Below are 25013 nucleotides of genomic sequence, written 5' to 3' on the forward strand. Positions count from 1 at the left end.
GCCCAACTATTCTAGGTCATGATGGGGAAATGACCTCACGGCACTGTCCAAACATCGCCGTGAGCCCATAAGAATGACCCTTAAGCCCTGGTCCTGGTCATCCTAGCAAATCCGATCCATGCAAGACACATTACGATAGTACTACAGCTCGCGAACACGGAGGATGAGGTTGACGAGAACGCTAGCAATGAGGGCGAGACACAGCGCCGTCGGCCCATACTTGTCGTGGTAGTCTACGGCGCGGCGCGCACGAATACGCAGGACGCGCCACGCATACATGACGCCCGAGTATGCGGTGGCCATCAGCGCCGTGAAAGTGAAGCACGCAGCAGCAATAAAGCCGACCGTGTCGCCGGGCGGGATAAAGTTTATCAGAGTAATCGAGACGGCAGAGAGGAGGACAGCAAAGTGCAGCCACTTGAGGAAGGTGCGCTCAGTCGCAAAGATGACCTTGGGCTCGATGCGGACGGGGATCGCGATACGCTTTCCCGTCGGCGCGCGGAACTCGCGCGTGAACTCGACGTGATTCGGATCGCCCTCGTCCTCGCCCCCCTCATCTGCATCCTCGGCGTCGTCGTCTGATTCGCGATGCCCCCGCTTCGCCGCGTCGTGCAACTTGGCATCGAGGGCGCTCACGTTTGAGTCGAATTTGTTCGACGGCTGCAGAGGGTCCACACCCAGCCCACGGTGGTACTTCTTAGGTGCGGGGCGCTGGAAACCACTCGAGTCGGGCCCAGAGCGTAAGTTACGCTCGCGATGCTCGCGCGCCGCCTTGGCCTCCTCGGCCGCCTCGGCTGGCAGTCGAAGATGTGCGTCCTCGTTCGTCGCCGACGCCTCGACAAGGTATTCGTCGTCCTCGCCCTCGGACACGGGCTCCTGGTACGTGTCGGTGCCGTCCATGTGCGGCGAGTTGGGCTGGGAGTGGGCTTGCGAACTGCTTTCGGCACTATGTGTCTGCGAGACAGGGCGCTCGATGAGCACACGAGATTCCGCACTCGGCTGCTTCCGGATGTCCTCGTCCATCTGGGGCAGCCAAAAGGGTACGAGGTCCACACGCTCGGGAAGGAGCGTCGCGCAGCCGTGAATGAACTTGGAGAACTTGGGGACGGCCTCGACAAGGTGCGAGTGGACGAGGTCGCGGATCCACTGAGGAGGCTCCTCGCCCACACGCGTGGCCAGCTTGACCTCGAGAACCGCGTACGGGAACAGCTCCTTGTCCTGCTTCTTCACGGTCGGGAAGGGGAAGTCGATGCCCATGTCCGTGCGGCGCCAGTTGCCGTTTGTGCGGTCCACACCGTCAAAGCTGTCCTCGCGCACGAGCGTGAGCTCGGTGTCGAGTGAGATGCGCACAGACGCGTTCCCAGGTAGCTGGAACGCGGTACGGTTGTAGAACGACCGCATGACGGGGCACAGCTTGCGCGTGACAATGGCGTACTGAATCTCGTCGGCGAGTTGCTTCATGTTCTCAACTTCCTTCTCCGTCTTCTTGCCCTTGGCAACAAGTGCGTCAAACTCAGCGTCCATCGTGTAGCGGCCCGCGCAAAAGTCGTTGAGCTTGTCTTCCTTGATGGTGAAGCGCTCCTTGACCGACTTCTCGCCTGTCCAATCTTCACGGTGCGTCTTGCGCTCGACGAAGACGACCTTGCCGTCGACGTCACCGTACCAACGCATACGGATAGCCTCTGCACCCTCGGTCTTCTCGAGGCGACCGAGATACAGCTCGAGATCCTCGTTGTCGTAGTAGATGGACGTGATGGCCGAGTCCTTGACGTCGAACTCCTTGTTGGGGTCGAACACGAGCACTGGCAGGTGCTTTAGTACGTTGAGCTTGAGTGGCACAATGTTCTCCTCGTGTACCCAGTACTTGGTCGTACTGCGCACGAACGCGTTCTGGCTGCCACCGGCAGAAGAGTCGCCCTCGACAGGGTTACCGCGTGTGCGGACAAGGTCGAAGAGCTTGGAGAGCTTTACTATTACGACGTCATAGTTCATCTTGTAGAATGGGTGCTTCTCCAGGACCTCCTTGTTGAAGGACGGCTTTAACTGGAAGCCGGTGAGCTTGTCGTGCTTCTTGACAATCTTGATAAAGCCGGTAAAGTTGAGCTTGGTGAAGAGCGCAAGGTCGTGCACGTCGGCCACGAGAACCGCGACCTCCTCCTCGAGCTCCTTGAAGCGTTCCTCAATATCGTCGAGGCTCATTGGCTCGTCGTCCTCATCTCGGTCGTCGTCATCATCGTCCGATCCTCCATCCTCGTCGACGTAGCTGTCGACCTGCGCCTCGACTTCGCGCTCCGTGGGTGGCTCATCCGACGATACGTCGTCACCGCTGTCCTCGGCGGTAGCCTTGGCGACAAGGTCGTACACCTCCTTCTCGAGCTTGTCGATGCGGAGGTTGATCTCCTGCGCCTTCTGGCGCTGGAAGCTCTCACACTTTTCAAGTTCGCCAGTGAGTGACGCGATAAATTCCACCTCGGCCTCGGCTGTCCATGGCAGGTTCTTCTTGATCTGCTTCTTGAGCGCAGAGTAGTCGATGTACTGGTCTGCCCACTCCGAGTAGCGCGAGTCCTGTGGTCAGCAAGGAAGGTTGTTTTGACCGGGGTTGTCGCTCCCCTCTCAATCGTATAAGCAAAACCAACTACACACCTTGATGCGGCGACCAAACTTCATCCTGGATTAGTCACGCTGCGTGGAGCGTGAAGAGCGTTTCAATAAAGAGTTGGGATGGCCTGCTGACAAAATAGCGGGTAGGAAATGGTTGTTGGTGTTAGGATGAGGGTTGGGGTCTTGGCGCGTTGGAGTTGGAGGTACCGCCGGTGGAGGTTTGGAGAGAGAGTGTGTGTGTGAGAGAGAGAGTGATGAGCGTCGACTGTTGCGAGGAGGAGGAGGAAACAAGTCGCGCTTTGGATGTGAAGTAGAGAGTGAAAGTGACGAGCACGAAGGTTACAAGGCTAAGTGTACAAGATTGCAGATTGATGTTGGATGAGATGTCTCATGACTCTCTCTACCTAGAGATGGCTTGATCGTCGTCATGGAATTGGACGTCACTATACACTTGAACGCACGTTCGTCTTTACTACCTCAGGCACTGAACAATGTAGAGATTCTAACCCCCCACCCTACACACAATACCACGTGTGACGTTCTAGACTTTGACTCTTCCAGTTGACAGGGTCGGGCGTTCGACACACACCTAGCTTACAACCTCTGTCCTTTTGTGGGTATTTTACTGCTTGGCAGGCCGACCGACACACGGCCCAATCCTGTTTGGACTGCATTCTGATTGAAGCACCGGATTGGCCACTACTTGGTCGGTCCCACCGGCCACCGGGCCAGGCGCCGCAACCTATCCCGAGGACTGGATCTCAAAAATTACGGGTCTCACCACGTCGTTGCGCGGTAGACGTACATTAACCCGGATCCAAAAGATGCCGGGTGATCAGATCCGCTATCGGAGCGAGTAGTAGGAGGCCTACCAGAGCTCCAGAGGAGCGAATTGGTCCGATCCGAGCCTGGCTCGCTTTGGAATCTGGCCTCTATCGGCTGCATCTTACTGGCTGGTCAGCTGACCAAGAGGGTGGAGGTAATGTGGGCTGTGGTGAGCCTAAATAGTGCATAGAGTCGGCCTTGTAGAGGCCTGCATAATACTGGAGCTTATCAGACCTGTGTAGCTGTTTGCTTAGTGGCGCCGCCGCCGACACGATGCGCTTTGATCGGATGTCTGGTTTGGCGGGGGCGGGTGGTCGTGTGCGTCCGAACAGGCCGCGCAGGCCGCTTAGGCCGCGTACGTGGGCTACATACCACCCCACTTTCCAAGTCTCCACTCCACTCAACCCCATCCATCCAGTCCCTTGGGCTTTACCTGTCAATGCATTCATCTAGTGGTATCTAACGTATCTTGTATTCAAGGGCCCACTACTACTACTGGCTGCATATTGATGGGACGCATTTGTCATTTGTAACATTCCCCACCCCACCCCACATTTCATTTGGCTCCCACCGCTTGAACAGATCATAATCACACTCGTCGCACAACTCCTCTCTTGTACTGTGCCCTTACACCGCACGCTAGCTTGCATCTCGCATTCTCGCCCACTCGCCATTCCCACACAAAGAGTGCATCGCCACGCTGCCACTCCTACGCTTCCATCTACCTCGCACCTTTCCCTCTCTCGCCTCGCCTAGCCTCGGCAGATTCGAAACACCCCGCTCTGCCACCTCACTCTTACCACTATTCTCAGCGTCAGTCACTCATCCACTTGCTCGCCCGTTCGCCACGCGCACGCCCCCACGACCAATCTTTCCGTCGTTTGACCGCCCTTTTCCACCCATCACCATCTCGTCTAGAATGAACACTCCGCCGCCCGAGACTACCAAGGCACAGCGTGCCAACGAGCAGGCAAACAGCGACGACGAGGTCGCCACCACTCCTCCACCCATTACGCCGACCGCGCCGCCTCCGCGCGACGCGGTTCACTGCGCATGTGGAGCGCACGACGAGCCACCTCTCGCTGTGCTCCTTCGCACGATCGACTTTGCCGCCTGGGTGAGTAGAGTGGGTCTGTGCACCCCGCTAACCCGAAGAAACACCAGTGTCAGCGCAGGAAGGACCTCGACCAGACGCCGTACATCAACCACCCGATTGTGGGTTCATAGTTGACTCAACTGACCACAGGCCGTGGCGAACATTCTCTCGTCGTGCGGCGTTAACGATATCCACCTTCTCCAGGCGGCGTTGCTACACGACACGGTCGAGGACACGAATACAACTATCAAGGAGATCGAGGAGGCGTTTGGGTCTCCTGTCGCCAGCATCGTTGCAGAGTGTACCGACGACGTTTCGCTTAACGGACTGGAGCGCAAGGCCGAGCAGCTTCGTACAGCTCCCTTCAGGAGTCGTGAAGCGCAGCAGGTCAAGCTAGCCGAGTGAGTCGGGACTGGGAATGATCGGCGCCGTATTTGGGCGTTTGGGGACCCGGCTATTTGATCAACAAAAGCTGATACAACAGCAAGCTTCACAACCTCGAGAGTATCCGCCGCTCACCGCCTGTCGGCTGGGGCGTGCGCCGCATCCAATCGTACTTTATGTGGGCGAAGCAGGTGACAGACGGTGAGTCGCGAGAGAAGACTGCGTTGCTGGTTCCGAGCAAAGAATTGACGCCAGTCTGCGCACCCGCCAACCCCGAACTCTCGCAGCGCCTGACGACGCTTTACAAGACGGCGTACACACATGTCGACGGGCAGTATTTCCCCTGCCATCCTGAGATGTGTGGTGCGTTGACCGAGGAGGAGAAGGGCCGCGTCGACAGCCGCTTCGCGACGTGCAAGAGCGGCGAGGAACCGTGCCCTCGGACGCTGTTTTTCTGAGGGTGGGAAGAGAAGTGGCCACAAACCGGAACTCTGCTCGGCCCGGGGTAGGCGGCACCACCACCGTCTTGTATCATCTTGTATCCTGGCACTACCGCCGTCATCGTACAACAGAATACCATGCATTTAGTGATGTGACGGGGTGGCAATTGTTTAACTGCACAACTAATTGCACAGTCAAGGTGTGGCTGGGTAAGCCACCGCGTGTCTGAGCCTCTGGAACGCCTTGAATGTGGGCTGTTCGGCAGTGCGAGAAGCATAAGCGAGGGGCACATGTAGCCCGACCTGCATCCCAACGTGCGGACCGCACGCTCCGCTGCCGTCGTCGGTCGACGTACGTCGCGACGAGTCGATCTTCCGACTCGGTGATGGTGACGTGCAGATATCCGTGCGAAGGAGAGTGAGAGTGTGTTAGAAGTCTGGGGCCTGGTCAGCCGATTCACCGACGATCAATCGGTCTGACCCCGCCAACGTCCTGCTGCCCAGTAGAATACATACACGGATCCTGCAGATGTGTCCTGTAACGTGACCTGCAGATGAGACGCGAGTCGTGAGTCTATTTGCCAGGATTGGTCGTCTTCTTAAGCTCGTCTCCCCAGATAACCTTGCCGTCGTCGCTCGCGGCCTGTATTCATCAAGTGGAAGGCAAATTATAATCAGCAGGCAATGACAAAGTATGAGGGAAGCGTCAGCACGACGGACATCGCAAAGGGACCAACGTACCTCAAGTTTGGCCTGGACGGTCTTGCTATTCTCGAGAGCGGCGCGCTGTGCCCTAACTTCGTCCACCTTCCTCTTAAGGTCTGGCGAGAGGGACTGAGTCAGCAATAGTATAATGATGGAATACATTGTAGAACTCCTCCTCGGTCGGCGTCGCCACTACCATTAGCCAAGTCGGTGAATTGTACGCACCCTTCAAGAGCGTGTACCCGACACCCATGACTGTGATTAGCTAGGTCGTGGGGAGACGCACGGATGGTCGTGACACCGAGCCACCTAGTGTTAGCAAGTCCAGGCAGTGCTCACCTTCCCCAGAGAATTTTGCCGGACATGGTTGTTGATGATTTGGCGCACTGTACAAGTTGAGAGGCAAGTCTTGGTTGGCCAGAGTGGAGGTTGGGTGGAGGAGTTTGCAAAGTGATGGCCCAGTTGTAATGGGTTAACTAACAAAATAGGATGAATAGGAGAACATTCGAGTTGGATGGGATATGGGATAAGAAATGACGTTATGCCTAGACCTCAAAAGGTCAGCCTGTAAGATAGCAGATGACACATGATGACCTTTTTTACACCCCTGGCAGACCTGCATTAGACCTGCATCAAGGTGACGAAACGTCATCGGATTTTTCGTGAGATTCGGTGTACAGTTCACATTTTTACATCTATCTAATGCATGTCGAGTTGGTCGTGTTGGCATAGAGTATTAGATGACAACTAGTCGTCTTCCCCTGTAAAGAGGCGTTTGTAGTGGCACGTCGAGGCGAAGGAGAGGGCCAAGGAGAAGGATGCAACTTGGCTTGCCATTCAAGAGTACTAGATACGCTGTACCCTGAAGACGCTGGTTGGGTTAATTGGGTTGACTCTGTTGTTGGGTGACAGAGAGAGTATCTCTGTCAAAATGGGTCCAACCCTTATGTGCTGACATGTTACCTATAGCCTATAACCCCCACCCCACCCCCTCCCCTCCCCTCCCTTCCCTCCTCCCAAGCAAGGTACTCAAGACGACCACGGATTGATATTGTATCAACGTTCAAACCGAACAACTCATCCTCGCAATCATCCATCCACCACACTTGTTATCCTCCATCCTTCCTTTCGTCCCCCTCATACTTCCCCTAAATCCACAAACACCGGCTCATCACTCTACCCCGCTCAACGTCGCCATTTCCCCTCCGCTTCCGCACGGCTCTCCCCCGACTCAACTTGTCCCTGTGCGAGTCGCCAAGTCGCACCACCTTGCCACCAGACACTCGCCCACATTCTCGATAGGCCGTCCACGACCTTGTTCATTCTGACTCGTCTCCCCTGGCCCCTCCCCCATTGCCCACCATGCCGCCCCCTCCCCCCGCCCCTCCCGTCTTCTACTCGTTCAAGGACAACCAGACCCTTGTCGGTGCGTCGTCGTTGTGCGAGCGACCGACCCAATCAGTCCGCTTTAATATGCTGACACCAGACTCGCTCGCAAACTTTGTCATCAAGGCGCAGCGGGATGCCGTCGACAAGCGCGGCAAGTTCACCATTGCGCTCTCGGGTGGTTCGCTCGCCGCCAACCTCCGCGGCTTAGCGGGTCAGCAGAACGTTCAGTGGGACAAGTGGTAAGCGTGACCCGACTTGACTAGACTATCGCAGGGCGCAGCTCACACACTTAGGGAGGTCTTCTTCTGCGACGAGCGTGCCGTGCCTCTGGATTCCGAGGACTCGAATTACCACTCCAACTACTTGTCGTTCCTGCAGCACGTCCCAATCCCCAAGAGCCAGATTCACACTATCAACCCTCAGCACCTCGATGACCTCGAGGAGCTCGCGGACGACTATGAGAAGCAGCTTGTCAACCACTTTGCCGCGTCCAATGCCGCACGCTACCCTACCTTTGACTTGATGCTACTCGGTATGGGTGTCGAGGGCGAGACGTGCTCCCTCTTTGCCGGCCACGACGTTCTCTCGGAACGTGACGCCTGGGTCACGAGCCTCGACGACGCGCCGAACGGACCCAAGCGCCGTATCACCATGACGTGAGTTGCGAGTTGCTGTGTGGTTGTCGGCCAAAGACAAAGTGTCTGGCCCCTGCGCTACGGCATCGCCACGACACGCTCGCTGCACTCCGCTGACCACAGCATCCCCGTCCTGACGCACTGCTACCGTGCCGTCTTTGTCGTGTCGGGCCCAGAAAAGGCCGACCTTCTTCACACGGTCCTCGACGAGCCCGAGACTGGGCTCCCGTGCTCGCGAATCCGCCCTGCGTAAGTCAGAGTGCCTAGCGCACAGTCGCGCACAGGCAGTGCCTGTGATAATGTGATATGTTGATAAAGGCTGACGCCCAGCGCCCCAGGACTCGTGTTCTGGTTCGCCGACGCCGAGGCCGCCGCCAAGACCCAGTACCCGCCAACAACGTTCCGGTGGATAGACAACCAGAAGGAGGCCGAGGAGGCCGTTGCGTTGGCCAAGAAGCGTGCCGCACAGCGGGCCGCCGAGCAGGACTAATCTCTCGCGAGAGTAAACGGTCGCAGTGCGCCTGGTAGCTAGCTAGATGGGCCCCACCTGAAGCGATCAACAATTACATGAGTACCATAGCGTAGGATGGATAGAGTGGGAGCGACGTTGCGCAGAAAGTGGGGTTGCGGAGTAAACTGTGCATTGTGCGAGTGGTGATGTGTGCCGTGGTAGTGTATGGAGGATAGTCTATCCTGATAGAGTGCGCGCCCGAGGGCCGAGGGGCACTTAGAAGCGGCAGCTTCCAGCCCAGCGGGGGAACGCGACAACATCACGCACGTTCGCCTGGCCAGTCACCCAGCACACCCAACGTTCCCACCCCATCCCCCACCCGCCATGGGGCACCGACCCAAACCGCCGAAGATCGAGGTACCACTGGTACTCTGCCTCTGGGAGTCCATGGCGCGCGAGGCTATCCTTGAGCGCCTCGAGGCGGTGTTCGCGCATACTCCCCCCTGCCATCTCCCCAATCCCGGGGAACAAGAGGTCGAAGCAGGCGACGGTCCCGGAAGACGTGGGAGCGGAGGCGTTGGCATCCGAGGGGAGCATGTAAAATGGTTTCTGTTCGGCGGGGTAGTGGGTGACGAAAACGGGCTTGCCGAAATGCTCGCACAGCCAGCGCTCGTGTTCGCTTGCCAGCCCCTCCTCGTATCCTGGGGTACGCTCGAACGGCACTTCTGCGTGCTGTTTCTCGAGTAGAATAACGGCTTCAGCGTATGTGACGCGCTCAAAACGCCCCGTCGCAGCTTCGAGGTGTGCGAGTGGTGTTGGCTCTCTACAAGCCGGTGGAAGCGGCGGCAATCCAGCACTTGCCCGCTCTTCAGCTTCGCTCGCGACCTGGCTAGCGGCAATACGAGCGATATCCTCCCTTGCCCGCCTAGCCCGGCCCGAATCGGAGTGGAGGAGAGAAGATACCGTATCCCTCACTCCGGCCTCGGCGATATCCAATAGGGAAGAGAGGTTATCGACGAACGCGACCTCGGCTTCAAGCATGTAGAATTCGGCTAGGTGTCGACTAGTCTGGGATGGCTCGGCACGGAAAGCGGGGGAAAGGGTATACGTCCGTCCTAGGGCGTGGGTCGGCGCTTCGAGGTGTAGTTGTCCAGAGACGGTGAGGTTTACTGGGCGGGGGAAGAAAGGCTCCTTAGTGACAGCAGGGAGGGATTGGGAGAGGGTGAAGACTTCGCCGGCGCCTTCGCAGTCGTTGGCGGTCAGGATGGGGGTGTGGACGTGGATAAAGTCGTTGTTCTGGGGTCAGCTGATTCTTTAGAGGGCGTACCTCAAACCAGTCGTGCCAATCGCGAGCCAGCGCATCGCGCACCCGCATCGTCGCGCCCATAGCCCCCGTCCTGAACCGGAGGTGCGCATTTTCGCGCAACACCGACGCCGGCAACGCCTTTTTCTGGATAGGATATCCCTCTTCCACCCCACCCAAGACAGACGCCTCCTCAACCAGGAGCTCAACAGCCTGGCCCGATCCCTTGGAGGGCGAGAGGGGGCCACTAAAGCACACGGAAGCGCCGGGAGAGAGCGAGTCGGCTATGGGTCGGGCCGCGCCTTTTAGAACCGCTTGGAGCGTGCCGCCGCTACCGTCGTCGAGTTCGGCAAAGGCCACTTTCTTGTGTGCGCGGAGGGAACGGATCCAGCCTGATGCAGTGGAGGATGCGGGGGAGGCAGGAGAAGGGGAAGTAGGGTTGGAGGCCACCTCAACCAAGCCCCGCACGGTCGGTGCGAGGCCGCTCATCGCACGCCGCGAGACCCGCATCTCTGATGTCGATGTTGTTATGGTTGTCGATGTGTGATCGTCCCAAACTACGCGGTACGAACCGACTTTCCATGGTTTGATCCCGGTGGGCCCCGCCTCCACCAACCCGTGTTGCAAGGTGATATTGAGCGCTCCTGAAGTTGACATTGCTCATTACTTGAATCAACCATGGCTGACGAGGTACCACAGTACGTCCGCTGCACGCATACAATTCGGCAGCTGACGCCAGACTGATTGATGTCGACGAGGTGCCAGAGTAGGTCGTCATTTGTCGACGCTAACCCAGACTCGTGGACGTCGACGAAGATGATGTCCCGGAGTGCGTCATCTAAGGAAGGCCGAGCTGACCCCAGCCTTGTGGATGTCGGAGAGGCAGCCGCTGAGCCGCGAGGGCGGGCGCGCACGCCCATTGCCGTGCGGAAGATGGTGCGCGATAAGGTGCCGATTACGCTGTTGACGGGGTACCTTGGGGCCGGGAAGAGTACTTTGCTAGAGTGGGTTCGGGAGGCAAGGCTCTGACAAGCTTACCAACTGACGGCAGCTATATCATGACGGAGAATCATGGGTATCGCATCGCCGTGTGCATGAATGGTACGTTTGCTACCATTTTTACAGAGCTAACGGCAGATTATGGCGACACGACCGACATCGAGTGTGCGTATCATCTCTCGTCACCTTCCCTCCTCTCCACGCCACTCTCTCCACCCTCTCTCAATGCTCCTCCTCCCATCAGACTCCCTCCCTTCCCGTATCCCCCATCCTCCGCTTTCTTCCTCGCCCCTCGCTGCGCTCGGGACTCGAGACTCACCCCCAGCCAAAGCCCTCCAGTTCTCCAACGACGACGGCAACGACCCGTCCGCCGGTATGCTCGCACTCCCCAACGGCTGCCTGTGCTGCAGCTTTAAGGACCTTGGCATCGCGGCGATCGAGGACATGGTTGCCGCGCAGCGCGAGAAGGTTGACTGGGTCGTCGTCGAGCTCACGGGCTTGGCCGATCCGGCACCAATCGCAAAGTCCTTCTGGGCAAATGAGGAGATGGGCGACCTCGAGCTCGACAGTGTCGTGTGTGTCGTCGACTCGCGGAATGTTCTCAAGGTGGGTTATGCCAGCAACTAAGGAGGAGACTGGCTGATGGCAGCAAATCGACGAGGCGCGGGACGACGGGTCGCCGAGCGAGTGCCAGCGCCAAATTGCCTGTGCCGACGTCATCCTCCTCAACAAGACTGACCTGGTCACGCCGGAGATTCTGGACGAGGTGACCGCCGCCGTCGCTGCCATCAACCCGACTCTGAGGGTGTACAGGACAGACCACTCGCAGATCGGGCTCGACAAGCTGTTCAACTTGCGCGCGTACGCTGCTGCCCCCACAGCGATCGAGGAGTGCTCCGACTGCATCAGCCACACACACACGAAAGGGCACGCCCACACTCACGGACACCACTCGCACGGGATCACCACCACCACCATCCCCCTTCCACCCCTCTCGGCTGAGCAGTTCGCCGCCCTCAACGACTTTCTCGAAGAGTTCATCTGGGCCGGCAAGTTGCTCGTCGACAGCAAGCCCGTATCGTGGGACGGCGAACCACCCGAGATCCTCCGCACCAAGGGCTTCATGCTCGTGGATGGAGAGGAGAAGGTAGTCCAGGGCGTCGCGGACCTGTTTGACATCCAACCGGCAGTGGGGAGTGGAGATGCGCAGCCAAAGCTCGTCTTTATTGGAAGGCGGGTGGATTCGCGGCTGGGCGACGTCGTGCGAGCGCGTCTGGGTATCTAGATGCACAGCAATGGACGCTTGACCCGACTCGTCTAACGAAGCCACTTCAGTCTAACTCACATCTCTGTATACATTTCCCTGACGCCTCGCATCACCTCCGGCTACAGTAATGCAAGTCCAAGACAGAGGCGTAATTTCAGATTGATTTAGCGGATGTGTACTAGGATAGATATGCATCAATTGGGCGTGTCTTCTTCTAGTCACTCTGCTCAAGGATTGGGCACCGCAAAGGCAAAGGGTACACCTGACACTCTCCGCGCGTTACGCCGGCATCGACATCCACCCAGCTCTAAACAAGATATTCGTGATAACGACAGCCAGCTCATCTGTCTGTCTGAAGCACAACACCATGTCTCTGCGTTCGTTCCGTCCTCTCCGTCCTCTCCACTCCTCACTCCGACTCCGTCCACAATCCCGGTCGTTGGGATTCGGGTTGGCATCCCGTTTGAGCTGGACGAGCGCCACCAACGGCGCGGCGCAGTCTCCTGCATGAATCTCAGATCTCGACGGCAGTGACACCAGCGCCGTGTCGGCTTCATGGAGTGCATCGCCCAGAGCCACTGTTTCCTCACGCCATCGGGCCATTTTCCCCAAGCCTGCCGGTTAGCATGAGTAGTTTGCCCCTGGTTGTCGCTGCTTGCGTCACTTTCCCATGCTGTACCTCTCGTGTACCAGAAACCCAATTCATGCAGCCGAAGCCCGGTATACAACTATTCCGCCACTTGGACCTGGTTCGTCGGACAGTCACTGCCGTCAGCTTGGAGATGGTGGCATCATCAGGCGGGCGAGGCGATGTCATCACTGCAACTCGCTCCGCGTCGCATGACTCACCGCGCAATGTGCCCCGTCTCGCTGCACTTGTAGCACTTTTTGGCAGAGTCGTCGCGGGGCGCGAGGCAGTCGCGTGCCAGGTGGTTGTCGCCATTGCACCGGCTGATGTCAGTCTGAATCATAATTCTCAGAATCCTCGGGATATGGGGTCCGACAGCCCGAAAAGTCGAGCCAGACTGGTCAGAGATATGCCGAAAGTTCAGGATGTCAGGGAACGGCGGGCAGATACGACAGGCGAGTTGGACTCGGCCTCGGATCACGAGTCAAGCCAAGAGCCTGCCCAGCTTGGCTGACCCTAGCAATCCCGTCGCCGAAGTATGCCAGGATCGGGATCGGCGGCCCAAACCTAACTCACTAGCACTTGACCGGCGTGCCGTCGGGGTTGGCGACGCGGGGTCGGGGCGGTCCAAACGCTCCCCGGCGAGACGACGGGCACATGCGCGCAATATGTCCCGGCCGTCCGCACTGGTAGCACTTTTGGAAATTTCCGAACACGCCATGTCCTCCGTGTCCTGCGTTTCCCCCGAACCCAAGGGCGCCCCGAAGAGTCGGGCAGTCAACCTTGACGTGGCCCACCCCTCCACAAGCGTAGCATTGCTTGCCGTCCGTCGTGCGAGGATGGGGGCAGTTTGTGCTCTCATGTCCGGCCTCGCGGCAGTTGTAGCACAGTCGCGACGGTGACTGGCAGTTCTCAGCGATGTGGCCCACTGGCGTTAGAAGGGACGGTGGGTGGTGGTCGACGCACAGTTGCCGCATCTCAAGTTAGCGAGAGCCTTGTGATGTAGGGTGTAGCCAGAACTCACTTGAAGCACCCCTGTCGGGAGCCGGGAATCGAGGCGGTCGCGCTGGTGTAAGCATGTCTCATGTGACCTGTGAACGACGCACAACATTATGTTGTTGTTGCAGAGGCTAACTGAGATCAGCGTCGAGAACATTGTTGCGCCCGGGTACGTTTGCCGGGATGGTCACGTGAGCTTGGCCTGCCTTGCGTTGCTGGGCTTGCGGGCATGCAGCGCACTCACTCTTGATCGTCTTCCCGCGCGTCAGTCTTCCTCTATCGCTATTGCTATCGCTTCGCTTCTCGCTGTCTCACTGGGCCACTGCTACTTCCTCCGCGACGTGTCGCCTTGAAGATGAATGTGATGTGGGCAAGAAAAAATGTGTCAAGGTTAATGGGGAGATGAGATACCGGCCACGAGAGCCGGTGTAAGCCGAGGATCGCGCCAAAGTATTAGGATGGGGATGGGGATGGGGACGGGTGGTGGTGTATGTTGTGTTGCTGGGCTCACGACCGGTGCACGGTTAGTGAGTAGCTGTATCTATTGTTCGTCTCCGTCTCGGGCCTCATTCTCTCCTCACTCATCCTCTCACTCTGCTCTCTGTCTCTCTCTCTCTCTTGCGTACTCTGTGTCTGTGCTTCGATTTTGAGAAGGGCCGGCACGGCACATCGTTAGGCGGTTGTAGTTGCCGGACATGGCCGAATTCCGTGCATCCGGTTCATGTCATGTCGCTGATATACCACGTCAATTCTCGCGTGGAACTTGATTAGGCGGAGATCGAAAAGACACCGCGTACCGCGTCCTTGCGTCTCTTCGACCACGTGTCCCATCGCCCCTGATGACCGACATGTTGCCCCTGCTTCTGTGCTTCCGTGCTTCCGTGCTTCCGATCGGCCAACCCAGCGCCTGGGAACGAAAAACCGAGCCGGCATGTAACCAGTCCCTGTCGTCCTCTCGTCCTGGCGTCCTGTCATCCTGTTGAGCTATCAAGCCTGCAGGCTTGCAAACTCGGTCTTGAGTGGCAAGTTGGAGATGAGAGAGTGGCAGACATGGCAGGCGGCAACCGGCCAGGCAGCGTGACGCGTGGGCTGACGACATGTCAGAGGGATAGTGAGCGTGACAAGGCTTGTTTTTTTTTTTTCAATTGCCCGTCAATTGCTCGTCTCGGGGACGTTGATGTCAATCTCACTTTGATGAAACCCTCTTGACACTAACCTCTCTCTCCGACGTGCCTAGCCACCAGACAGCCCTCGTGGGATCAAGGTGGCTCTCACCTCAGCTCCAGCTCTCGCTCCTTCCAGCTCCAATCTCTCGCGCCAAGACATTGTCCACCCTAGGTACCTGCACCGCCTTGAAGCTCGTGATCAATCGCTCATGTATCCTCATGTGCACGCACGAAACTGGAGCAGGGTCCCCTTGGACCAGGCCCCACTCTGTCTCCCACAGAAAATCTCACGCCACCATTCCAGCTGCCAGATATTTTCCCAGCTACCAGCTTCCAGATGCCACGAGCCACAAGCTGGCGACCACCCCCACGTCGTTTCAACCCACCCCCTGGACCGATACCGCTGCCGCGCGCCCCGCTTCCCTATTTGAGATGGATTGAACCAAAGTGGGGAACCAGATGTGGACGTGGGATGTGAACAGGGACAAGGGGAATCGAATACATTTGCGCAAGTGTCCTCATGTTCGGCAGATCGCGGCATTCAATATATCCTCATGGATCATGGATGAAGGAACAAGGATTCTAGCCTTCAGGGTTAACAGGGATTTAGGGACCACCTAGGGTATAAAAGTCAGGGGAAGTGTCTAGAGTGACCAGAGTGACCAAAGAGTTATCCAACATATCCAATACAACCAATACCAGCCCTCTTTAGCCTCTGTAGTTGTGCAACTACAACAATCGTAGTCAATGACGTAATGTGACGTTTGTCTAATGGACGTGCACCAGAAGCTAGTCCAAACGAAGAGTAGTTACGTTCATAGTTAGACTTGGCACTCAAGGACAGTTAGGATCATATTGTATTATCTCCGCTCGGCCATCAGCTATCTAGCTGGCTGCGGGCAATGAGCAATGGTAATGGTGTATTGGGCCTGCGCATCCCACCCACAACTACTCTAGAATGTCAATCGCGCGCAGTAATAGGGCCAGCTCCCCCCAATACTGCTGCGCAGTAGTCAGTACCTGTGCTACCCATGTGCGTACAATGTACGGCTAACCACCCATACGACCCCCACAGAAGGCATTGGCATTAGCTCGTGGCGGCAGCAACCCGCTAGCCCCTCAGCCGCTGGTCATCTGGGAGATCAACCTGTACCCGCGCCCCTTGCCCAACTTAGTCCAAACCGTGTCCAATCCCTCTCTGTGGCCCTCTCTTTCAGAAGCGACAGCCCACCTCGACCGATCATACCCTCTATTCATCATCATCATTCTCTTTTCTCTCACTTCTTCATCCACTCCATCCACTTCAACCAACCACACACACAGTTACATTCAAACCCATAAACAATGTACACCTCTGTCTTCACCTCTCTCCTCATGGCCGTCGCCGTCTGGGCTCAGGACGGTCCTCGCATTGAGACCCCGGTGAGTTTGCATGCCATCATCACTCAAGAGAGCGCTAGCTGATGCGACTTTAACACCTTCCTCGACCTTCCTACGCCACCACTCATGTCTTTGCCACCTCTCTCGTCATCCCATCCACTCTTGTATACTACTGGGCGGTACTTGCACACCTGCAGGCCTCGGTTGTCCAGTGCCGTGAGTTTCCTGACCTATAATTGATTTGTTCAACCGCTGACGTGGTCCAGAGCCCGCTCGTCTCATGTGGAGCGGTGGCTCGCCCCCTTACTGGATGTAAGTAACAATCTCCATATCTCGTGTGTCGTGTGTTGTGTGTGGTGGCTGCTGCCGTTGTGGATGGCTGCGATGCTGGGGCCCGGAGTTGGAATGTGATTTCCGAGGTGGCAGGCGTCATTCCCATCGGCCTTCGGGCCGGTCCGCAGGCACGTTGTCTTGCCAACGATAGTTTGCCCATCGTCCACGGTCCATGGGCTGTGTTCACACACCGACCATCACCGAGGCCATACCCAGCATCCACACAGGGTGGATCGGCGCGAACAGACGCTAACGAACAGCACGGTTATCCCCGCCGGCCAGGCTGGGGCCGCTCCCATCATGACGCTCAAGGACAGCACAACCGACACCTCGATGACCTGGAACGTCAACCTCGCCCCCAACACTCAGGTTTCGCTCCAGATCCGTGACGGCTCGGGCAATGTCCAATTCTCGTCGCCCATCACCGTCCAGGCTGGCTCGGACACTGCCTGCATGAGCGCCTCCGCCACGGGCACCGACTCTGCTGGTGCCGAGGCCGGTGCGTCCGGCGCACCCACCAACTCTGGCTCGGCTCCGGCTGCCTCTGGTTCGACTCCCGCAGCGGGTGACTCGGCCTCGGCCTCGGCTCCGGCGGCTTCGGCTTCTACCCCTGCGGCTTCCGCCTCGGCTCCAGCCGCCAGCCCCAGCTCCGCTGCTAAGCCGACGTCGTCTGCCGCCGTCCCGTCGGGGTCGGCTTCGCAATCCGGCTCGGCTGCGGCTAGTGCCTCGACCCCCCCGGCGGCGACTACCTCGCAGTCCAACGCGGATGCGTTGGCCGCCAATGTCCCCATCATTGGTGCCGCCGCTGTCGCGGCCGCCATCATGGCCTACGTCTAAGCGCTTCGTCCGAGCTTTGTCCGAACCAGGATCGTCCCGGCATGTTCGAACATTCTTTTCCAAAGCACCGACGGCTTGAGTCCTTGGTCCCCCTAATAGTTATCTATATATGTGACACTCGTTGAATGAAGTTTTTTGTTATCGCAGAGGACTGATATGCGTACTTGGTTAGTTTCCAACAACTGACCTGAGATCCCACATGCCCCAGAATCAGCTGACCCCGTAACTCCCGGCCTGACGTAGTTGAGGTTCCGGACGTCGTCACCTTCCCTGGACTGTCCATCTCCACCATCTTCTTGGCTAGCAAAACAACGTACGACACTATCACCGTTGTTGATACAGCAACACCTGGCATGTTGTTGATGATGATGTTCTAAATCGGTACCAGGCGCTCTGGGCGTCTGTAAGTCTGCGTCTAGTTGACAATCACAAGGCGTGGTCGAGGCCGGGCGTGGTCGAGCAGTGGCATCTGCGCCTGAGGCGCTATCAACCGAACTTCTGGCGGTAGCTGAACGCAGGCCTCAAGGCGCAAACTGCGTCGCATGTGGCGGCCGGCAATGAAATATGGAAGAATGGGGACGTGGGGTGTGTACAGTGTATTAATATTGCACCAGTCGACGCTTTTGTACAAGCAACGTTTTGCTCTGTTGTATGCTCGCCCTTGATATCTTCATATTTAGCAACACTGCATACCCGGTTCGGCCCTCGATGCGCAGATTACCCTTGCGCATGCCCATACCCATGCTCATGCTTATGTCCATCCTTCGATCCTTCAGCCTCCAAAAGGGCGTGTATCGTGTGTTCCATTGTTCTCGACGCCACGCTGCACCCTGGTCAAATCTCGAGTCCTCACCCTCTCCCCACCACCTCTCAAACCCCTTGGAAGGCTGCACCTCCACCGCACCTCCGCCGCATTTCATTGTTCGGTGAGGTGACGGGGCAAGTCTGCGATCAAGAGCCTAAGAACACGAAGGTGCGGCGGCGCCAAGCGACGATATCTGAGGTACTACTTGGGCATTTGTTCAAGCTGATAGATCATGATAGACCGCCTAAATGTGCCCTCATTCCACTTGACCAAGGCGCAGGCTGATAGAGGGAACGGATGGTATTTCAGGCACAAGGCGTTGCGCCCGCCCGGTTTCCTCATCTTGATTTCGCTTAAGACTGCTTATAACCCGCTTTACTATACCTAACTTACATTGCCCACTGGCGCTAAAACCCCTCCTTCCCTCATAGGTCTCCCACCCGACCCGACGCCTCTACTCTCGGCGGACGCGAGAAGAGGTAGTCCGAGCGTTCCGGACAAAGGCGGCCGCTGGCTGGCTCGAGTACGCCCTTCTTCCCCCCCCCCCCCCCCTCCCCCGGATCCGCCAAGCAATAAGTGGGATAGCGACCCTTTTTAGACGAGGAGACGAGGTCCAAGCACAGATCGATACCCTCTTGCTAATCGAGTTTGTCAACGCACACAAAGGACAAGAGGGTCAAGAGGGTAAATACAGGCTACGGCGGCGCACAGTCCCCTTTGACCATTCCTCTCTTTCCCTCAGCCCCTAAAGCCTCAAGCAAGGTCAACACACTTGCCATCCAAGTCGACATACACCTAATCCTCTACTCTATCCACGCCCCTCTGGCACCTAGCCTCTAGACTCGTATCTCGGCTCCCCACCTCACCATCTGGCTCATTCTCATTCCCCATCCACCTCTCAACACCACCTTCCCTCCCACGCTCCATCTTCCTCAATTTGCCTCTTAACCCATCATCCTTTACTCCTTTACTCCTTGCGCACGGGCCTCATCCACACCACAAGACTTCCGCGTCACCACCTCAACCCCCGTGCGCACTGGCCTCCGTTCAGCCCTCAGCCCTTTTGCCCTACCCGCTTCCAACGCAGGCCTGGATCCTAGCCCACCGAAACAGCACATTCCTCCACACTACCTCAATCTCTCCATCTCTCTCTCATCCCCAACCTACGAGGCTCCGCGCACGACGCCTATACCTGCCCCAAAGGCGCACTCCCTATTTGCCTCCAACGCATACCTGCATCGTGAGTTCCAGCGTACCGGCTCCGGCTCCGGCTCTGGCACACCAAGCCAGACTTGGCAGGTGTGTATGCAGGGGCGTGTGGTTGAGGGAAGGGTTGACACGGTGTGGCGCCGGCCCACACTTTTGGGCGAGCACCTATCCCAGTTGCCAAGTTGCCAAACTGCCTCTCTTGCATGCCTCTAGCTATCCGTCTACCTAGGGCCTTGGAGGCTTTATCCGTGATCGTCTTTGCTGACAGATCCCTGCTCACACGCCCCGGTCCATACTTGTCCTCGTCCTCGTCCTCGTCCTCGCCCTCTCCCGTTTACCATACGCCGCCATCCCCCATACTCATCCTCAACTTCTCTCGCCCGCTCGATACACGGTTGTCTTTACCGCCACTCCTTCCCTTTCCGCACCCCGTGCACCTCCGACCTGACTACATCTGACACTCGCTGTCGCCTTCTTCCCCTGTTATCCTGTCATCTCGACACTTTGTCCCTGCAGCTCGCCATTTACAAACGATCCGCAACAACATCAAAATAGTGGCACACCAGCTGCGCATACCTTCCCTCTGGCACGAATCTTATCGCGCACGCGCTCGCACTCGCCCATCCATCGCCTCATCACGGTTCCCCACAGTTCTAGATCCCTCGCTGGTAAGTCGTGATTCATGCGTAGTTCGCTTGCAAGTGGCGGAGGGCCCGTGACGGCGCGGCCTGGGCGCTTTGACCAGGCTGGGCGCCGCACGGACCTCCAGGAACCATCGTGAGCAGAGAGGGGCTTGCGGAGCGCGAGAAGAGGCAACACGAGAGGCAGCAGATGGCGTTTCAGGCCCAGCCTCGAGCCTGATGGACCCCTCAAACTTGGGTCGTCAACGTTGTGTTGGGCGTCGGCCTTTGGCGCGCGCAGTGTTCAAGGGTCGTTTGATCCATGGCAAAGCTCTGCAAGCCTCTATGTCCTGCACACTGCCTCGTCCTCACCATCCATCGTTTGTGTCAGTTTACATCGGTCCATTCACCTACTCACCTTTTTCCCTTCCCCTCTCCCTCCCCCAATCCCACCCGATCCATCATCCACCCACGTCCTCCACCTGGCTAGCTCAAGCTGACCCACTCCTCGGTAGCATCTCGGGGCCTCGCATTCTACCTCCGCCTCTTTCCTGACACCTTTCCTCGACAAGAGAGGGCGTCCTCGTGGTGCCTCTTTATTCTCCCTCTCGACCTAGTGCGCTCGATACCAACAAACGTCGACATCGTCCTTGCTGACAGCCGCCTCGGGTGCCTCGTCGTCGCTTCCGACCCCGTCATCGTCCTCTCGCTCGCTTTGTCCCTCCCTCCTTCCCTCCCCCCACCCCTCCCACACCACTCCTTCGTCCACCTTCTTTCCATACCTACGCCCTCACTCCCATCGTCGACTACCACTGCAGCCTCGACGACCCACGTACTCCATTCATCTTCCTTGGCGACCATTAATCCCTTCCGATAGCCTGAACAAACATTATCAAGATGGCGGCTCAATCTTCAGACATCCAAGAAAAGATCTCCACGGCGCGGAGAGAGGGGGACGCCCTGAAGGACAAGATTCGCGCTGCAAAGGACCAGACGGCCGACACGAGCTGTAGGTTGGCGGTGTTGGGTTACGCATAACGGGTGCGCGTTTGGCTGACACCCGCCCAGTGCGCGCTATGGCCAATGACACCCCACCCCTGCCTCGTATTACGATGAAGGTCCGCCGCACGCTCAAGGGCCACTTGGCAAAGATCTACGCGCTCCACTGGTCCCACGACAAGCGACACCTTGTCTCGGCGTCCCAAGACGGTAAACTCATCATCTGGGACGCCTACACCACCAACAAGGTGCATGCTATTCCTCTCCGCTCGAGTTGGGTCATGACCTGTGGCTACTCGCCATCCGGTAACCTTGTTGCCTGCGGTGGTCTCGACAACATCTGCACGGTCTACTCTCTTCGCGGTGTAGGCGCTCCTGGAACTCAGCCGCGGGTTGCCAAGGAGCTGATCGCCCACACGGGCTACATCTCGTGCACGCGTTTCATCAACGACCGACAGATGCTCACCGCCTCGGGTGACATGACCTGCATGCTCTGGGACGTCGAGCAGGGCACTCGCATTAGCGAGTTCACCGACCACACTGGCGACGTCATGAGCGTCTCTCTGGGACCAAACCCTAACATTTTCGTCTCGGGTGCCTGCGACGCGAGCGCAAAGGTCTGGGACGTGCGCCAGCCCAAGGCCGTCCAGACGTTCATCGGCCACGAGTCGGATATCAACGCGGTCCAGTGAGCTTGAGCATTTGACGACGAGCTGACCCCAGGTTCTTCCCCAACGGTGACGCGTTCGCAACCGGCTCGGACGACGCAACATGCAAGCTCTTCGACCTGCGTGCGGACCGCGAACTCAATTCGTACCAGCATGACAACATCCTCTGTGGTATAACGTCGGTCGCCTTCTCCATCTCGGGCCGCGTCCTGTTCGCTGGATACGACGACTACAACTGCAACGCCTGGGACACGCTCAAGGGCGAGCGCATCGGCGTCCTCTCGGGCCACGACAACCGTGTGTCGTGTCTCGGCATGAGCGGCGACGGTATCGCCCTCTGCACGGGTTCATGGGACAGCTTGCTCAAGGTGCGTGGCGCGCGTTGGAGAGTGCTGATCTCAGGTCTGGGCTTAAGCCTATTAATATCGCGCTGCAGCCAGCGGTTTACAACGCCGCGAGCTCGTGGCATATCCAACATCTCTGCCACCTATACCCCACGGCGCCGGGTCCACGGCCGCCGCCGCCGTCCACGCCCTATCCATGCCACGGTTTGCTTATGCTGTTCCTCTCTTATCTCGTGTAGAAACGCCGATGCTACCCCGTGCGATGCATAGCATCGGTAGTTACGTCTAATTCATGCAACACGTCGATCAGCGCGGAGTCGATGGGAAGTGACTGGTATATGCGGTGCAGAGGTTAGCCGAGTCGGACAGCAGATCTTTGCTCCTTGTCGGATGGCAGACCTGTGCGTACAGCCCCACAAGCCCTTCCGCACAGTTACAAAGGCATAGACTTGGCGTAGAGTACAAACATTGCATACACCTACTATTGCAACATGCCAAAAAAACAGTGTAAACTAGATCACCGTCCCTTGACGGTAAGATATCCGGGATGGACCTCGACGCGCCACCCCGCCCCACGGAGAGCATTAGCAACTGCAGGACCAATAACGCCGCGCTGTCCGACAGAATGCCGGCCTTGACCCGTGATGACGCGGAAGTGCCCTCGCCCGCCCTCTGAATACCAAGCTTCAACAGCCTCGAGGGCGAGCGTCGTCGACTCCGCAACGGTGCGAAGGTGCAGATCGATAGTGTTAGGGCTGTGGGAGCGCTGCTCGTCCAGCACGGCCCGGGCGCCTGCCAGTCTGTGAACATGTACCTGTGCGGCAGCCTCGCGCGCTTGGAGGCGATACGCGCCGATAACTTGTCCGCGCAGGTGTTTCGGCGCGGCATTGTAGTCTGCCGTTGCGCGGTGCACCGCGTGTTTCCGCTTCTCGTCCCACTCGTCTGCGCGGGTGAAGTGGCTCGCCGCGGCGCTTGGGCGGGACCCTGCTTTCGCAGAACCATTCGCTCTACTGTCGTTCCCGTTCGCTTTGCTTGGAGGCGCAGCGTTCTCCGTCGTACGCACCGTCACTGTGCCCAGGCCTCGCGGGCCCGGTGTGACTGTGGCGTTGGCCGACGCTGCGCGTTTCTTGCTCGTCCCGGACCAGGCAACATTCACGGCCGAGTTGGGTTTTGGCTGAGATCTTTGGCCGCCAAAGTTCGAGTTTGAGGGCTGGTTGGCCTCGTGTATGGGCTGGAAGTTTGTTGACACGGCCGCCGAGCCCGGGATGGGGCGGTCGGCTATTGTCTTCTCCTTGGTCTCTTTTGGAGGCGGTCGAGTGAGGCGGTTAGCGTTGAGTGCGCGTGTTGATTGCGTTGAGGGGTTGGGAGTGGCTGGAAGCGAAGGCGCAGGCGAACTCGAGCCACTCGTCGGACGTGAGCGTGACGTGAATCCAGCGAGGACGTGATACGGGTCGCGCTCAGTACTCGCCGCCTCGTAGTCGTCCCATGTACGCAGGTCGGTGAGGAGGTTCATGAGGTCCAGTGCGATGGCCGTGTCCCCGGCTGCCGCGCCGATACAGTAGACCAGTTCATCTTGGGGCCCAAACACTTCTTCAAGCACGTCGACGACCTCGGGCGACGGCGGCACTCCAGAGGTGAGAGAGAGCTGCTTGAGTGACGCGAGGACGGCCTCGTATGCGGACATGTAGTCTGGAGAGTGGAGGTACGTCTGGAACCACTGCCAGTGGGTATGCGGCAGAATGTCCGATAAGTATGCCGCCACGCTGGACAGCGTTGCCCAGATATTGGACGGGGTGGGGCGGGCGATCGGGCTGCGCGGCTGTTGTGGTCTTCGCTGCAGAGTGTCGACTATAGGTATGGTCTTCTTCTTCTTCTTCTTCTTTACCTTGGTGGCTGGAACGGGTGTAGAGGCAGAGACAGGTGTCTCAGTGCCTGTTCCGCTTCTTCCAGAGGACGAGCTGCCCCGCCGCATCACGACTTCCGACTTGCCCACTTCTTCTGGTGATTTGTCGCCCCACGACCAGCTACGCTGCGACTCGCGTATCGCCTCAATCGAGAGGAGATGGTCCACTGCATCCTCGAGTGAGTGCTCGACTGCGAGGGCAGTGGCAATGTCCTTGGCCAACCTGATGTCAGCTCGTCCCAAACATCCAAAATCGACATACAGGGAGGGGAAGAGGGCGGCGAGAAAGTCCTTCTCCGACTCAAGGTCGTCGTCGTCAGTTATTGAGCGGGACGCGGACCCCGACGACGGGTGAGAAGATAGTGAGGGAAAGGAAGAGGTACCGGAGGGGGTTGGCGCCTGCGATGGAGCGAAGCGCGACGTGCGCGATAGGGAGACGGAGAGCTTGTCGACGGGTAAACTATCTGTTTCGGAGGGGAGGGATTGGCTCGGCGCAGGATCGTTGTCCGCCTCGTCTGCTGCGTCGGCTACGACGTGCGCTTCGAGCGCGGCAAGTTGGTCACGGAGGACGGCTTCGTTCGCGGCCAACATGCCGTCATTCGCGTAGTCTTGGACCATGGCGCTGATGAGTGCGCTGTCGAGGAGCGGAAAGTCGACCTTTTGTCAGCTAACCCAGATAAACATGTACATGAAGGACAGACTCGAGGACGCCCAGGTCGATATCTTTCGAGGCCAAGTCTTTGGAGGGCTGCCATTGTCTCGGTGCGGGAACTGACAAAGGAGTAGGAGCTGGCTCTTTTCGAAGCGGCCCCTTCTTGCGTTGGTTCTTGCCCATGGTGGATGGGGAGGAGGGTGGGGGGACTATCGTCTAGAAATGATTATATACGAGCCATGGCTGAAGATGACGAGTCAAGGCCGAGTCGTGCGGTGTTAGGTTATGAGTTGAACTGATCAACAACACCGAACCGTTTGCCGCGGCTCATCGCCCACCCATTAGGTTTCGTCCATTTGATCCATTCACAACACG

At 58.0% G+C, this 25013-nt stretch overlaps 11 protein-coding genes across 11 annotated transcripts; 6 read left to right on the forward strand and 5 right to left on the reverse strand.

The window, feature by feature from the left end:
- Positions 1-141: 141 nt before the first annotated feature.
- Positions 142-2667, reverse strand: VTC4 (uncharacterized protein; the record flags this gene model as incomplete). Its single annotated transcript, XM_060596698.1, has 2 exons — positions 142-2565; positions 2644-2667. 2 exons carry the CDS (start codon positions 2665-2667, stop codon positions 142-144), a joined length of 2448 nt encoding a protein of 815 aa, XP_060453665.1.
- Positions 2668-4345: 1678 nt separating this feature from the next.
- CcaverHIS019_0111180 (uncharacterized protein) lies at positions 4346-5364 on the forward strand (the record flags this gene model as incomplete). Its single annotated transcript, XM_060596699.1, has 5 exons — positions 4346-4543; positions 4582-4641; positions 4673-4923; positions 5007-5107; positions 5162-5364. 5 exons carry the CDS (start codon positions 4346-4348, stop codon positions 5362-5364), a joined length of 813 nt encoding a protein of 270 aa, XP_060453666.1.
- Positions 5365-5775: 411 nt separating this feature from the next.
- On the reverse strand, positions 5776-6416 carry CcaverHIS019_0111190 (uncharacterized protein; the record flags this gene model as incomplete). The annotated part of the gene is made up of 8 exons (XM_060596700.1): positions 5776-5783; positions 5863-5869; positions 5969-5989; positions 6088-6180; positions 6212-6243; positions 6277-6306; positions 6338-6360; positions 6391-6416. 8 exons carry the CDS (start codon positions 6414-6416, stop codon positions 5776-5778), a joined length of 240 nt encoding a protein of 79 aa, XP_060453667.1.
- Positions 6417-7413: 997 nt separating this feature from the next.
- On the forward strand, positions 7414-8565 carry SOL1 (uncharacterized protein; the record flags this gene model as incomplete). The annotated part of the gene is made up of 5 exons (XM_060596702.1): positions 7414-7477; positions 7538-7679; positions 7734-8096; positions 8199-8324; positions 8406-8565. The coding sequence occupies 5 exons, from the start codon at positions 7414-7416 to the stop codon at positions 8563-8565; spliced, it is 855 nt and encodes a 284-aa protein (XP_060453668.1).
- A 237-nt stretch (positions 8566-8802) lies between these two features.
- CcaverHIS019_0111210 (uncharacterized protein) lies at positions 8803-10339 on the reverse strand (the record flags this gene model as incomplete). Its single annotated transcript, XM_060596703.1, has 2 exons — positions 8803-9822; positions 9854-10339. The coding sequence occupies 2 exons, from the start codon at positions 10337-10339 to the stop codon at positions 8803-8805; spliced, it is 1506 nt and encodes a 501-aa protein (XP_060453669.1).
- A 168-nt stretch (positions 10340-10507) lies between these two features.
- CcaverHIS019_0111220 (uncharacterized protein) lies at positions 10508-12113 on the forward strand (the record flags this gene model as incomplete). Its single annotated transcript, XM_060596704.1, has 8 exons — positions 10508-10527; positions 10569-10595; positions 10626-10658; positions 10693-10833; positions 10881-10930; positions 10967-10993; positions 11154-11434; positions 11478-12113. The coding sequence occupies 8 exons, from the start codon at positions 10508-10510 to the stop codon at positions 12111-12113; spliced, it is 1215 nt and encodes a 404-aa protein (XP_060453670.1).
- Positions 12114-12823: 710 nt separating this feature from the next.
- GIS2 (uncharacterized protein) lies at positions 12824-13879 on the reverse strand (the record flags this gene model as incomplete). Its single annotated transcript, XM_060596705.1, has 6 exons — positions 12824-12860; positions 12945-13046; positions 13300-13651; positions 13690-13700; positions 13748-13789; positions 13830-13879. 6 exons carry the CDS (start codon positions 13877-13879, stop codon positions 12824-12826), a joined length of 594 nt encoding a protein of 197 aa, XP_060453671.1.
- A 2353-nt stretch (positions 13880-16232) lies between these two features.
- CcaverHIS019_0111240 (uncharacterized protein) lies at positions 16233-17438 on the forward strand (the record flags this gene model as incomplete). The annotated part of the gene is made up of 4 exons (XM_060596706.1): positions 16233-16310; positions 16466-16484; positions 16535-16580; positions 16862-17438. The coding sequence occupies 4 exons, from the start codon at positions 16233-16235 to the stop codon at positions 17436-17438; spliced, it is 720 nt and encodes a 239-aa protein (XP_060453672.1).
- Positions 17439-18185: 747 nt separating this feature from the next.
- CcaverHIS019_0111250 (uncharacterized protein) lies at positions 18186-20936 on the forward strand (the record flags this gene model as incomplete). The annotated part of the gene is made up of 5 exons (XM_060596707.1): positions 18186-18234; positions 19247-19483; positions 19969-20120; positions 20588-20688; positions 20891-20936. The coding sequence occupies 5 exons, from the start codon at positions 18186-18188 to the stop codon at positions 20934-20936; spliced, it is 585 nt and encodes a 194-aa protein (XP_060453673.1).
- Positions 20937-20969: 33 nt separating this feature from the next.
- STE4 (uncharacterized protein) lies at positions 20970-22153 on the forward strand (the record flags this gene model as incomplete). The annotated part of the gene is made up of 4 exons (XM_060596708.1): positions 20970-21081; positions 21141-21759; positions 21795-22107; positions 22142-22153. 4 exons carry the CDS (start codon positions 20970-20972, stop codon positions 22151-22153), a joined length of 1056 nt encoding a protein of 351 aa, XP_060453674.1.
- A 447-nt stretch (positions 22154-22600) lies between these two features.
- CcaverHIS019_0111270 (uncharacterized protein) lies at positions 22601-24821 on the reverse strand (the record flags this gene model as incomplete). The annotated part of the gene is made up of 3 exons (XM_060596709.1): positions 22601-24209; positions 24249-24643; positions 24675-24821. The coding sequence occupies 3 exons, from the start codon at positions 24819-24821 to the stop codon at positions 22601-22603; spliced, it is 2151 nt and encodes a 716-aa protein (XP_060453675.1).
- Positions 24822-25013: the final 192 nt, after the last annotated feature.

The sequence above is a fragment of the Cutaneotrichosporon cavernicola genome (genome assembly GCF_030864355.1).
Source record: "Cutaneotrichosporon cavernicola HIS019 DNA, chromosome: 1".
Lineage (NCBI taxonomy): Eukaryota > Fungi > Basidiomycota > Tremellomycetes > Trichosporonales > Trichosporonaceae > Cutaneotrichosporon > Cutaneotrichosporon cavernicola.